At 41.9% G+C, this 14700-nt stretch overlaps 2 protein-coding genes across 2 annotated transcripts; both read right to left on the bottom strand.

Annotated features, from left to right (window-relative positions):
- Positions 1–829: 829 nt before the first annotated feature.
- nsmce1 (NSE1 homolog, SMC5-SMC6 complex component) lies at positions 830–5812 on the bottom strand. The gene is made up of 8 exons (XM_010778905.1): positions 5579–5812; positions 4622–4753; positions 3708–3829; positions 3270–3347; positions 2906–3052; positions 2254–2370; positions 1698–1824; positions 830–1342 (listed from the first exon to the last, which is right to left on the bottom strand). Exons 2-8 carry the CDS (start codon positions 4737–4739, stop codon positions 1308–1310), a joined length of 744 nt encoding a protein of 247 aa, XP_010777207.1. The 5' UTR covers positions 4740–4753; positions 5579–5812; the 3' UTR covers positions 830–1307.
- Positions 5813–6337: 525 nt separating this feature from the next.
- On the bottom strand, positions 6338–10815 carry vps37a (VPS37A subunit of ESCRT-I). The gene is made up of 10 exons (XM_010778904.1): positions 10793–10815; positions 10087–10190; positions 9501–9714; positions 9107–9177; positions 8794–8921; positions 8626–8684; positions 8447–8515; positions 7914–8057; positions 7709–7797; positions 6338–7488 (listed from the first exon to the last, which is right to left on the bottom strand). Exons 2-9 carry the CDS (start codon positions 10182–10184, stop codon positions 7717–7719), a joined length of 864 nt encoding a protein of 287 aa, XP_010777206.1. The 5' UTR covers positions 10185–10190; positions 10793–10815; the 3' UTR covers positions 6338–7488; positions 7709–7716.
- Positions 10816–14700: the final 3885 nt, after the last annotated feature.

Below are 14700 nucleotides of genomic sequence, written 5' to 3'. Positions count from 1 at the left end.
GAATGATGAATAAACAGTGAGGGGTATGAATACACTAGATATACACAGCAGCCTGTGAGCAGTATGAACAGTGTGTATGAATACACTAGATATACACAGCAGCCTGTGAGCAGTATGAACAGTGTGTATGAATATGCTAAGATATATAAAGTATGAAAACGGTAAGCAGTGCAAGTATAGTATAACATATATAGATATTAATTTCATGATGATAAACATTGTGGAACAATGATGAAAAATGTGAATGGAAGTGGCGACGTAAAACTGACACAAAACAACAACAAATTTTGCCGAGCCAATTGGAGAGTTTCATCAGCAGCACGGGGTAAAAACCACCAATGAGCGCTCAGCTCGAGATACCAGCGAGTCGTTTCCCATCAAGCATTTCGCCTCCGCAGCCCGTGGAGAGGAACTGCGGCGCCTCGCCGTGCCTCGCTCTCAAGGCTGCGGGCGTCTTTGTCCCGCGAGATTTCAACGTCTCATGTGAGCGAGCCTCCAGAGCAAGTCGGACAAAATGACTAACCATCATGCAACGCACGAGCAAGATGTTGATCGAAATTGCGCAGGTCTGCGCAGGTCTCTAATGTCTCAAACAAGCCTTATATCTTTGGGTTTTGGTCAAAGGCTTAAAATAGATCACCTTAGGCATGAGAAGAGTGTAATGGTTATTTTCTGATATTTTAAAGACCAAACTATTAGTCGATTAAACCAGAACATAATCAGCTAGTAATTACTTTTTAAAAACATCAGGTCTATTCATACAGCATGTTTAATGACTTTACATGTTTAACTATGTGGACCTAAACTTGATAGGCTCCCATAAGTTTCATTTTTTTTTTTTTTTTGGGACATGGTTTATGTATCAGTCACAACATTGTTACTGCTCAAGGATTGTGTGAAAGATATATCAAGATGGTACTATAATACAGATTTAAAAAAAAAAAAATGGTATTCTAGAACATGTTTAGCTTTGAAGAAATACAACATGACTCTAGTTTTTCATTACCTCACATTGTTTCAAATGCTAAGCAAAAGAAAATGTTAAGAAAATGTTGTCTTATTTTGGTTTTGAAAGTATAGTAGGAAACAATCTGTAAGAAAATTAGTATTCATCTCAAAGCAGATATAGTGTGTCCACAACTACCACTATAAGAAATTATATTTTTGCGAAATAAACATGTTAAAGACATTGTTGTGAAACATTTTATTTTTGTAAATATAACTATAAAGTAATTTAAATTAACAGTTTTTTTATACATAGAAATGTTAAAGTATAAAAAACAAAAACACATTTGAAGTTGAACTCCTCATTTTCTGGACTGAGACTTGGGCCGCCTGACTTCTGCAATGAACAGAACAAATAAACTGTAAATCTGAGCAGACTATTTTCTTGTTCTAGTTATTCATAAATAACTTCATTTTGTAGATAGTGTTGTCCTTTTTCATGTATTCATGTTATATAAACAATTCAGATAAGTAAAGCAGTATGTAAGTATAATGAGCCACATCATTCTATGTTTTTACCAAAAATCTTAATGAAGCATAATGACATTTTTGAAAGGCAAAACATCCTGGGAAAAAAAAAAAAAATTCAAGGTTTTTTAGAAAAAATGTATGTAGGTATTTGAAAGTGTATCTATATATGTATTTAGGACTAATATCCGTGTGAACAACATCAACAAATAAACAATAAATACCCGGGATTTCATGCGGCCAAAAGTCATCACATGCTGGACACCTTGGCTCTGCTCTCCCTTTGTAGTATCGGGCAACACATGGGTTGTGTATTTTTATACCACATGCAGGGTTCTCACAAATTTGGCACTGAAAAAATAAATTCCGATCAGATTAATACTGTGAGTGAACTCATTTTGTAAAGATCAGGTTTGACACATTTTAGCTGAAGTAAAGCCACAATGAAGACTGTTTACAAAATAAATCAATTTCAGTGCAAGAAAAAAACCAAACGCCAAAACAAAACTAAAGAACAAGAACTAAAATACTGGTAGGGATTATATTCTTTGTCAAAATAAGGAATGTGTGATTATTTTGCAAAAGAAACCTGCCTACAAATAATAATATATATTTCTCCCAGTAAGGCATAGATTTTACAATACATTAATAATAATTAAATGATTACAGAGTACATAGAGTAGCAATGAAAATATGATTCTTAAGGAAGGATCGGATTCATTTAGCTATTGATCACAGTGTAGTGTGCATGCACTAAAGAGAAACGAAGGAAACATTTACCTGGAAAGCGATGTTGCGACAGATGTGGCACACTTTGACCTGATCCTGATACATTGTGCGAATGTATGGCTCCATCTCGATAATGCATCTGGTGGACAAAGTGTACTCACCCCGTTTCTACAGCAATGGAAATAAATCAAAGAGACTGGTCACATTATATATGGTAAGTAAGAGTGGATGTTATTTCTATTTTATTTGGAAAAATAAATCTATATTTCTAATCTAGGATGGCAACTTGTGTTAACCTTTTTTCATTGCTTTTCCACAAATTGATAAGCGAAATGTGGTTATGGGAACCTGAACAAGTCTGTCAAAGATACATTCATGATAACCCAGCATAAGATAGTATTGTTTATTTCTGTTATCATGCCTCATATTCTTGTAATGCATCCATCTTCAATTATATATATATATATATATATATATATATACACATACACACACAATACCCCCACAAAATCTTTCTCATCTTCAGTAACTAGATTTTCCAACATTAAATCAGTACAACCAGTTAATAATAATAGATATCACCAACATCAATTTTGGTGAAAATGGCAAATTAAAAGATAGCCAGACTAAATCAAATTACTTTTGATAAAAGTCTCTGCCTCCAAAAACTTTTTTTTTTTACATCCTGTGGAGACTGCTTTACCTCATTGAGCCATTTGTCATGCACGAGACGGTTCAAGAGGTGCTCTGTCTCGCTCTTCTTCAGCTTTTTGGTGGTCATGGTGTCAGCGCTGTTCAGAATATCAGTGGATGAGGCATTGCCCTTCTCAGAACAAACGATCAAGTCCATCTGAATCACAACAGCTCAGGTTAGACATGACATTCTTTGCACACTGGAGAAGCAAACCTTTTTTCCTTATTGCAGTGAAGGTATACCTTCTGGAGATTAAAACTATATTTTAACTGTTCATATCATACTACAAACTAAGTATTGTATTAGAACTGTGTTGAAAAAGGTGTTGGACAAAAGCGTATATACAATTATGCAGGATTTCCCTTTAACTCACCGTTTTCCTGAACAGCTCTAGCTCATTGTCAGCATAATCTGACGACATACGTGTGACATCAGTCTCCGCCATGTTCACCTGGACAGGATTAAAGTAAAACAGTGATCAACAATGCCTCCTTGTGGTTCAACATACTTCTAATAAAAGACATCTCTCTTTTGACATTAGATGTTGATAAATCTATGTATCACTTTGCCACTATTTTCTTATATTACATCATATTGATAGTCGATACAGAAAGATATACAAATATAATGTGGCTTTCAAATCGATTCCACAACCGATTTAGATGTATATTTATTAATTGAAAAATGTGTCATATACTGTAGCAACAATCTAGAAGAAGATAAACCAACATTCTTGTGAAAATAAAATAGTTACTAATAAGGAAAACAGGCCTGACAATGAAAGCCAAGGACAGGAATTGAACCGACTCACCAATGCGTAGAATTGATGGCCGCTGTCTTCAGACATCCCTTTTGTAATCTGCATGAACATGGGCTGCAGCTTCAAGTTGATGGTTTCAATGAAATCATCCAGTTTGTCAGGATTGTGCTGGGCTGAAAACAAGACAAATACTGTAAGTTCTACAAAAAGATGTTTGTCAAAATTGTTTACTGTGGGTATACAATTCTGCACTGACTGGGATCAATTTGTCACGAGATGGAAGCTGTTCAAAACAATCCTAGAGATTTCAATGAAAAGCTGCTGATGTTTACATAAAATATTCATCATAAAATGAAGGTAAACTAAATTCCAATACAAAAAAGGATGTGACTATGGAGCTAAATCTGGGCCAAAAGTTTTGATCATTTGATAAAAATGAATTTGGAAGTCAAAGTTTTGATCCTGATCTTTCAAAGATACAAGGACATTCAAAATAAAAAAATGTTTTACATACAGATTTAAGTAATTTGTTTTTTCAGATGCATATGTGATGTTTACAGATTCAGAGCAAATTTTTCTCGTCTAAAATATTTTTCTTTCTCGTTCAGAACGTTTTTCAGTTTCAAAATCTTATTTTTGCCGCTTCCAGATCTTTTTGTGTTCTACTTGTTCAGGGTTGTAATGTGTGTCTTAAGGAATGGATTGGAAATCAACAGGTCATGTGACATGGAAGCTATTGAAAAACACTTTAAAACATTTTTTATAAAGATATTTAAGCAATCAAAAAAGATCACCACATTTATAAAATATATATATTTTATTTTTTTATCCTGATTCTCACCAATACGAGAATTGTATTATGGTCCTTAAGACAAACTCCTGTATCCTGAAAGAAAGTTAAACTCTTGTAACCGATTGTAGATGATCGGTAACTCTTTATGCATGTACAAATTAAATTGACTCACCGTTGGAGGCTTCACAACAATGTGCGATGAGCTTCCTCGCCCCCTGTTCATCAACAATGCCATTGGCCATCATGGTCTGCAGGAACCGTCGATGGCTGTCTCCCATCTGTCGTGACATGACTCTAGACTGATCTGGAGACACAGAACACAGATGTTTATACTGTCTCCAACCTACAATATATTTGAAAATAGTTATTAAAGTACTTTCAAACCAAACAATCACATGGTTATCCAAATCACACTGATACAACAAACACCCCCTCAATAAATCCCTATCTTTGGTGACAGCTGTCAAAATATTTGGCTAAAAGCATAACAAAGTGTAACTATGGTTTAATGCATTGGTGTGAAGTAACTAAGGAGATTTTCTCAAGTACTCTACTTAAGTCAAATGTTGCAGTACTTGTACTTTACTTGAGTAGTTCCATGTTATGCTACTTTGTAATTCTACTCCACTACAATTCAAAAGGAAAATGGAATACTTGTCTTTTACTCTACTTCATCTATGTGGTGTCTTAAGTGAAGATGTTGATTAAAGATGTGAAAGATAATCAAAACTTACAGTTACACCTGGACGAACAATCACAATCTACCCTGCAGTATACAAAGTAACTGCAACTTTGATAACCCTTTAATGCATCAATAATTATAATCAAAACATATTATTTCTGAAATGGGCCATTCTGCAGAATGGGTACTTTTACTTTTGTACTTTTAGTTGAGTAACATTCTGAATACAGGATTTGTACTTGTAACAAAGTATTCCTAAACTCTGATACTTCTACTTTTACTTAAGTACAAGATCTGAGTGCTTTTTTCACCTCTGTTTTAATGTCTCCCGTTCCATCTTATGAGAATGAATGAGGCTGTCGTCTAACAGTTTTATAGGAAGCGTTAGTAGCTACAGTAGCTAGCTAATGTTAATTCAAACTGTTCCAACGTTAGCTGTTTGCTTACCGGTAACAGGGCAGAGACTTCGTCGTTTTTCCGGTTTGTCTAAACAACGGCTCAAATGTTAAATATTTAGAAGATACGAGCCTCTGAAGTTAAGAAAGTAGTGACTGCACTCCTGTAATGCGCGCCTCCTCTCCTGTTTTGTGTTGACCTTTCTTCTTCTACTCTTCCTTCAACTTCCAGTACGGACGGCTGGTGTATTAGCGCCACCTATAGCTCCGGAAAATGAACAAAGGAAATGCTGCTTCCCCTTTAAAGCTCTGACTCTGCCACAGATGCAAGATATAAGTAATCATGAGGGCAGAGCTGTACTTGTATGTGTTTAACTAATTGCAGTAATGCTGTGTCCTGTCATACACACACCACTATGTCACTTCGGAAAGGTTGTGTTAGCTTCCAGTTGTTAGAGTATTGTTAGAGTAAGGTCGTTGAGTTAATCCATAAGGATATTATTGGATTCTAATACAAATTATTGCATCATATAGGAATGCCATTTTTTTTTAAGTGACTATTTGTGATTTAGTGATGTTGAGAAATCAGGTCATTGTGATATGGTAGCTTCATACATTTAAACTGGAAAATGTTCATTAACACTTGTAAATCAGCAAGAAAAAGAAACACGATTTATTCTAAATGCTTTATTACTCTAACAAATTAAATAAGAACATATAATACAAGGTGTCGAAGTCTTTGATTACAATAAAGCCTATTATTAACATTATTTAAATACAGTATCCAATGTCATTGCATTTTACTGCAGCATTTAACCTAATATTCCTCAGCATTTTCCAAAATCTGAGGCTTTTCCCAAAAAATGTCAGGTTCAAAAGATCGCCAAAATTGTTGGGTTATCATCATGGTGCCCGTCATGATCAGTATGTTTACATGAACACAAATAACTCGATTCATTGTAAGAGCAGAAGGTATACGTGTAATCAAACCGTTTATATGGTTTACTGTTCTCTGAATTTCAGCCTCAGCTTAAAACGGTTATGATGTTAATAATATGTAAATCAGAGTATTGCCTTGGAAAGTTTAATCAAAGTATTAATGTTTGTGCAAGCACACTGATATCATGGCTGTGTTCATTACTTGAGGGGACCCCACAACCTGATAAAGAATCAAACAGTCTAAAATGCATACGCATTTTAAACTTGTAAGCTCTTCTGACAACACTGCCCAGTCCTTGCTTCTTTATTTGTTGTACGATCTTGAATTGTTTTGTCAAGTTACAAAATGAGGAATGCCAGTAACTGATGATGTTAAAGTGACAATGCTACTTTTGAGTTTCATTTAAATGTCGAAAACCACCAATCCAATGTAAACAGTAGATCACAGGTTGTTCTTCTCTCTGTCCAGTAGGACCTTTCTGTGATATCAAAGCAAGGACTTGACAATGATCTCAGAGAGGAAGTACAGACACCAACATTAGAATTTTAACAATCATTTTATAGTGACTTTTACTTGCTGACTGCAAGAAAAAGAAAAAATGCCAGATTGGAATTCCCGTGTTCACATGCAACCACTCTAATCAGTTGCAGGTGATAGAAAATCAGAAAAATAAACTCTTCGTCATAACGGTCAAGTCAAAACTTGACGAACAGCATGTGCAATAGAAATTATCCACAGTGTGATCAATCCTTAGTAATGTGGTTGGAAAAGCGAGGCAAGTGTCACTCCCAGTTTTGTCTTCTGGTGGTGACTCAATAGCATCTCCATCTTGTTTTCACACAATCCAACTTCAACAGTATTTTAAGCCCAAGTCTGGGCACAGTCAATTTCTCGTTTTTTAGCCCACTCCTGCCATCACCGTATTCCTATTTCTCAATTGCCCATTGTTGACTTAGTGTGCTTTTCCCCCTAAAATGTCTTTATCCCTCAAGTTGGCAGCAGTTAGCTGAGAAATCTTCAACCTGATGAGAAAAAAGAAAAGATGTTACGAAATAATGAAAACAAATTGTTTCTCATAAAAATGGAGGGAAGCAAGAGGGCTGTCTGTTCTGAAACTGTCAATTGAAAATCCCCAGTTCCACTTCACAAAGACACAAATTACGGTTGGGGTGTTACAGCCTTGGTACAGTGTTTTGTTCAGTGATAACACTTGTAATTGGTGAACATGTGTTTGTGTTGCACCTTGTGTTCTAGTGGCTGGTAGGAAACTGTCCATGTGTGTTAAGCGAATGTTGCAGCTTTTCCTCTTTGGCCCTTCTGCTGTGGCAGAGCTGTGGAATAATACAAAAGCAGTCAATACAACTTTATATATTGCACTTCTGATCACATTCAGACCCAAATACACAATAAATCAGGACCATTTTCACACACGTAGTGCACTTCTCACCGTTCTCTTATCCATAAAGCTGGTGAGGAATTCGTCTATGTCCGTACGTCCCTCCAGGAAGTTTTCAGCCGTCTCCTCTGACTCCTCCTCAGCTTGGTGGGCTGCAATTTTTAGCCGAGCCTGTAGAGTACTTAGACTGCAACTCTAAAGGGGTATAAAGGAGGAAAAGACAAAAGTAAGAAACTGAAAGACGGGACTTTTCAGGGCAGTCTTTCATCAATGTTTGGGTTGGTTTCTTTAAAATCTTTAATATTCCCTCCTTCAGTTTCTTGATAATGTAAAACCAATGTGGTCGGACAGCATGATTACATCAAGAGCATCCTCAGAACAAGTGCTTATGTCTGGTAGAAGACGGATGTTGGCATGTGGTTTCAGTTCAAACTAAACAGCAGTACTGCTACAATTCCAGGAACAACCCCAATGTTCAGTTTTGAGACATCAATATAGTACAAATACAAATTGAGCAGATTTAACACAAAAAGGTGCATCTGCACTCAAAAGCTTTCATAAATCAAACCACAGTATGATCTTACCTCACTGAGTTCATGCTGTATCTGCATCCTTGATTCAAAGGCAGACTTCATCTGAGTCAGCATTTCGTACTGTGAACAGATACAAAACATACATAAGATAGAAGAAAATATCATGAAAGTGGTATTTGTTTGTGTCTGTTTAACATAGGGAACAGAGTAGAGTGGATGTAATATCTGACCTTGTAGAGCATTTCTTGTCTTCTTCCGTCCAGCTGTGGCTCCATCTGAAGATTTTTCTCTGTAAATGAGAGAAACGCAGAAGTCTTTGTAAATGCTCAACTAAATGTAAACAGTTTGTCATGATTGACCATTAAGACCTCCTGTCCAGGTCCAGAAGAGGAACTTACTAGCCATGTCCACAATATTGGTGACCAGCTCTTCTTTATCACTGGTCACCTGTTTCAGTTGTGGCAAAGTCACAAAGAACTCCAGTAACATGTCCTCGTTTTCAGACATGTCCGACAACTGTGTCCCACTAGGGTGGGATACAGCAAAGGCGGTAAAGATGGGTAAATGTAGAGCAGGAAGTGAGAGGACAAGAAAAAATACATTAAGTACTGTATGGGTGCAACAAAAACAAAAATGATGACTTGCTTACACAATGACTCAATTCATATTATAAACTATGTTTTGATTTGAAAATATTTGGGAATACTTTACTTCAAGTCACAGAGTTCAGGAAAAGACTCAGGAATCTCAGGCATCCTGTACATGTGTCCGTTCAGTCCAGCCTGAAACAGACAGCAGTGGTATCAGCAAATCTCATTGTCCAATGCATTTATGTCAATGTCGATCCCAGCTTTGTCTGTACCAGACCTATCAGTTACCGGGAAAGATAACCAAACTGAAAACTCTGCTTGGAACATTATGGGTTTTAAGAGTGTCAATGTTTAAGACAGTGTTGTTTTACCACTCACTTTAAGTATTTGTTTCAATGTATTTAAGGTCAAAGGTTTATTGTCATTTGCAAAAAAAGATACAGTGTAGCTGTATCTATTAAACACATTCTGTATGTTATCAACACACTAATGTTCACTATCCATTATCAGCATACCTCTGAGTCTCCAGTAGGAACAGGCAATTGCAGGTCAGATATCAGTCCGTATGGGGCTGGAGCTCGAGGCTGCCCATGGGCACTATCGACTCCTGGATGAGGCATAAGAGCTGGGGCTGGGCCGGGAGGCGGAGTGTGGCTGGGGCCAACGTGGCGGGGCCCATATTGGTAAGCCTGAGTGGGGTAAGGCGCCATGCTTGACTGCTTGTACATACTGCTTGGCAAAACCGGGAGAAAAATATCAGTTTTATTTTATTCATCAGCATCAAGAAACTTGGGATATTAGGAAACCATTGGACAGAACGTTTTAATTGTGATTATTATGGAGAAAGCACACATGCCTCAGACATGTTTTAGGAAATCAACTTTCAATTAATATCTCTGGAAGTGAAAAAAACATACGATATCGTGCCAAATTTCCCTTAAGGACCAAATCGTTTTTAGAGCTGCTTTCTTCTGCACTGCCCAAATTAAAACATAACTACAATTTGTCTGTAATAATACTCAGAGCAGCAGAACACATTTGTTGTATTGCAGTAATGAGAAAAGACTTGACAAGTGTGCATGAATGTAAGAGGAAACTCACTATGGAAAGCCAGCAGTGCCGCTGGACATCAAGGCAGGAGGACTCTTCCAGAACTCGTCCAGCAGACTCTGAATGACCTTACCCAGATCTGAGTGCATCCCAAACTAAACACACAAAGACATTTGGAGTATTAAAAAACACAGACAAGAAGAAGAACAATTATGAAAAACCCAAAAAAGTGGATATTCTTTATTGAGAGTATGAGGCACGGAGAGAAGAAATTAAAACAAGTTGATGTTATTGGGATAAACCAGAAGAGGGCTTGAAAACCCATGTTTACATGTATCTGCTAATCAGAGTTCTCATTCATAACACTCCGTTCGATGTCTCACTATGGGATGCGCCTCAACGCGTATGCAAACAGAAGCATCAATCTCATTAAGCCAATCCTGATTGGCTGGTGATCTTGTCGTCTACGTCAGGGAATCCGCTCACCCTTTAAGTAGCTTGCGCCACGTCGCAGCGTCATTCAAACACCTCTTCTCGCTTCGGAGCACATCTCAAAATATCAGTAGCCGGGCTAGCTTAACTGTCCACAGACTGAACCACAAGCTAACTTTCGGTCGACGGGCGCTTGCCGGCTACTCTTGCTTTGCAAGAAGATTGAATTGAATATTAACGCACCAGTTAATATTGAAATCTGCCACGCCGTTTTTTCTTTCGGAATAAAGATAAGGTTTTGATTTTTCTTCTAACGGCAACGTACCTGTTACTAGTTTATCCCTCCACGCCGACACCCAGGCGAGCGAGGACGGATTCTTCTCTCCCTCACACCAGAGGAGACGGAGATAAAAGATATTAACACACCAGTTAATATTAAAAAAATCTGCCCGCCGTTTTTTCCTTTCGGAATAACGATAAGGTTTTGATTTTTTCTTTCAAACGGTAACATACCTGTTACTAGTTTGTCCCTCCACGCCGACACCCCGGCTAACGAGGATGGACCCTTCTCTCCCTCACACCGGAGGAGACGGAGGCTCGGAGACTCGGCTCTGCGGCTGCAGGTTTAAGATTTCGAGCACGGACTCACACCAGGTCTGCTCGTCCTGCCTTGGGCTGGAACACGCCCAGGAGGCTATCGATGCCCCCGGTTCGTGCGCACATTGTGCCCGCTTCACCACCAAGAGCCTCCGCCGACGGCTAGCGCACCAAGCTAGCCTGTCGGGACAGGACCTCTTCATGTCTGTTGATTCGCCGGCCGGCAATCGAGACATGGTGACGACCGCAGCGGAGGTTGAGCCCAACGCTGTGTCGGAGCCCCGTGCCGTGTCAGGCTGGGGCCCGGTTGCGGCGAGAGCCGTGAGAGCCGCGAGAGCCGCGAGAGCCGCGAGAGCGGAGCCCCGCGCTGTGTCAAGCTGGGGTTCCCGACTGGACCTCACCCGCGGGGGATGTCCTAGAGCTGGATTATATGGAGGAGGATGAAGAGGATGCCTCTGAGTTCCTCTTATCCGATTCAGATTAGCACGAAGATAACATCTTCGTTTCATCTGCCCAGGCTGCCAAGCCGGAGGCGATGTCCGCTCCCCTGGGCGAAAGCACACCAGCTGCTCTGCCTCAGTATGGACTTGCAGGCCATGTGCCAACGCACTGCGTCCAGCCTGGACATCCCCTGGCCTGAAGTGGCCAAGGAGACCTCCAGATCTCGCTATGAGGGGAAGAACTTGCCCCAAGCAGCGAGGATGAAGAAGCAGCTTCTCCCAGTCTTTCCAGAGATGCTGGATGAGGTGTCGGTCTCGTGGAGAGACCGCCCTTTCAGCAACAAGGCCCCAATCCAGGGTGCCTCCTCTTTGGACTGTGACGGCATGGAGAAGCTCGGCCTGCTCCGCATGCCGCCCATGGAGCCGCTGGTGGCAGCCCACCTCCAACCGCGGCTGGCTTCGGCACCGAGCAGGAACCCCACGCTACCGGCAAAGGCAGACCGTTTCCAGTCAGCAATGACCGAACGAGCCTATAAAGCCGCAGCTTTGTCCGCCAGGGCGCTCAACGTCTCCTCGCTGCTGACCGCCTACCAGGCGGAGCTCTGTGAGGACATGACGAACAAACCTGAGCCTGCCGTGTGGGACGAAATCGCAGCGATCACGGACATTTGCCTCCGTGTGCAGCGCTGTGCAGTCCAAGCCACGGGAAATGCACTGGGGATAATGGTGGTACAGGAGAGAGCCAGGTGGCTTAACCTGACGAACCTTCCAGACCGGGAAAAAGAGGACGTCTTGGACATGCCTATTGTTCCCGAGGGCATATTTGGCTCCGCTCTAGCTTCGATGCAGCAGCGGTGTGAATCCAAAAAGAAGGAGGATGAGGCTCTCCAGCTTTGTCTTCCCCGAAGGGTCCAGCCGCCGCCTTCAACGGCCCCGCGGCAGTCCTTCGCTCAGGCTGCCTCACGTCCTGCCCGTTTCAAGATCCCAAAACAGCAGAGGCCACAGCCCGCCCCGGGTCTCCAGCCCAGACACGAGGCGAGGACGAGCTGGCCAAGAAAGTCTCCGGTTCCAGCAGCCGCTCAGGCACAGCCGGTCCAGACTTTCAGCCACCTGACGAGGAAGAAGAAAAGGGTGGCCTGACAGCCTCCTCTCCTCTCCTCGATAAAAGAGCTGGAAGTTCCCTGTTCTCCAGCTCCAGAACACGTTCCAGTGTTAGATGCTCATGTGTTTCCAGGGTGCAACCATGCCCCCATCTTCCCGCCGCCTCGAGTGATGTCAGAACGTCATCCTCAAGTTCGCGCCATGAGGGAAATGGACTTAACATCAAAGACAGCAAGCTCCGCTGCTCGTTTAAGTCACACAAACACATGTCATCACTATTGTTTCTTAATAAATCATTTTCCACTGTCGTTTCCAGGCTTAAAGCCAAGGGTGCAGTCAATAAAAATGAAAAGAAAAACAATAAAAACAATAAACAGTCTGACGTCCACCCCCCTTCTAAGAGTGGCTGCTGCCTCTCTCAGAAGGCGGACGATGGACGGGGCTGTGAAGGCATCACCGCCACGCGCATGCGCAGTGTCGACCGGGGTTGTCAACCTGGGGTACCACCGTGTTCAGACACTAGAGGGCCCCATAACACAACAAATAAAGACACAGAGGGCAGACGACAGGGATGTGACATCTCCACTCGCTTTGAGAAGCGAAAAGTGGGGGATGCTCACAGATTCTGCTTGGGTTTTCAAGACAATAGCACGGGGTTACAGACTCCAATTCGCTGTCACCTCCCCTCACTTTTCGGGCATTCTGCATTCGCAAGCCCGGGGAGAGTCGGCCCATATTCTGGAGCAAGAGATTCTCTCGCTACTAGAAAAGAAGGCTATATCTATAATACCCTCCGAACAGAGTCAGAGCGGCTTTTATTCCAAGTATTTCCTCGTTCCCAAACGGGGAGGGAACGGAATTCTGCCTATACTAGATTTGAGGGCTCTGAACAAATACCTCAACAGATACATATTCAGAATGCTCACTCACACATCTCTGTTGTGTCTCGTGCGCCAAAATGATTGGTTCACATCAGTCGACCTGAAAGACGCGTATTTCCACATCCCAGTATATTATCCACACAGGAAATATCTGAGGTTCGCCTTTCAGGGTGTCTGTTACGAGTACAGAGTACTTCCCTTCGGTCTGTCTCTCAGCCCACGAGTGTTTGTACGGTGTACGGAAGCCGCGATAGCCCCGTTAAGACAACAGGGTATTCGCTTGGCAACTTATCTGGACGATTGGCTCCTTCTCGCACAGTCGGAGCAAGAGGCTATTACGCAGACGAATGTCCTCGTAAAACACCTGCTCGACCTGGGTTTCGTAATAAACACAGAAAAGAGCATGTTGTCCCCAGCCCAGACTGTACTCTTCCTGGGTCTACACCTGAACTCGGTGCCCTTTACAGCCCGCCTGTCAGCAGAGAGAGTGAAAGCCTTCAGGGCTTGCCTCGCTCATTTCCAGCCACGCAAATATGTTCTCTTCAGATCATGTCTGCGGTTACTGGGGCTCATGGCGTCAGCCATCCTGGTGGTACGACTGGGACGCTTACACATGAGGGAGTTTCAGCGCTGGGTAGCTGCCCTCAGACTGGACCCGTGCGTCATGGCGCGCGGAGAGTGATGGTCACTATGAAATGCGTAATGGCACTGCGCCACTGGCTGCACCCGACTTTTCTAGTACGGGGCGTGCCTATGGGTGCTGTCCTATCGCGGAAGGTCCTCACCACAGACGCATGTCTGACGGGCTGGGGGGGTATATACGAAGGTCGACCTGTGAGGGGTCTCTGGAGCAGAGACCTCCAACGGTCACACATAAATTATCTGGAGCTTTTAGCGGTGTTCCTCACCCTGAAACGCTTTCTGCCTTTTCCCAGAGGACATCATGTCCTCGTGAGGACAGTCAACACGACCACAATATCGTATATAAACCGCCAAGGGGGTTTGCGTTCTCTCCAGTTACACATGCTGGCACGCAAACTGATCTTATGGAGCTGCGGACGTCTCCTCTCTCTGAGAGCGACGCACGTACCAGGAGTGATGAACCTCGGGGCAGATCTGCTGTCCAGAGGTGCACCACTATGCAGACTGGACTCTACATCCAATAATTGTGAGTCAGCTGTGGGTGCGTTACGGCCGGGCCGCGGTGGATCTGT

Source organism: Notothenia coriiceps, unplaced genomic scaffold, assembly GCF_000735185.1.
Source record: "Notothenia coriiceps isolate Sejong01 unplaced genomic scaffold, NC01 NC01_scaffold00019636, whole genome shotgun sequence".
Lineage (NCBI taxonomy): Eukaryota > Metazoa > Chordata > Actinopteri > Perciformes > Nototheniidae > Notothenia > Notothenia coriiceps.
The sequence above is the reverse complement of the archived record's forward strand: the minus strand, read 5'-3'. Positions and strand labels throughout refer to the sequence as shown.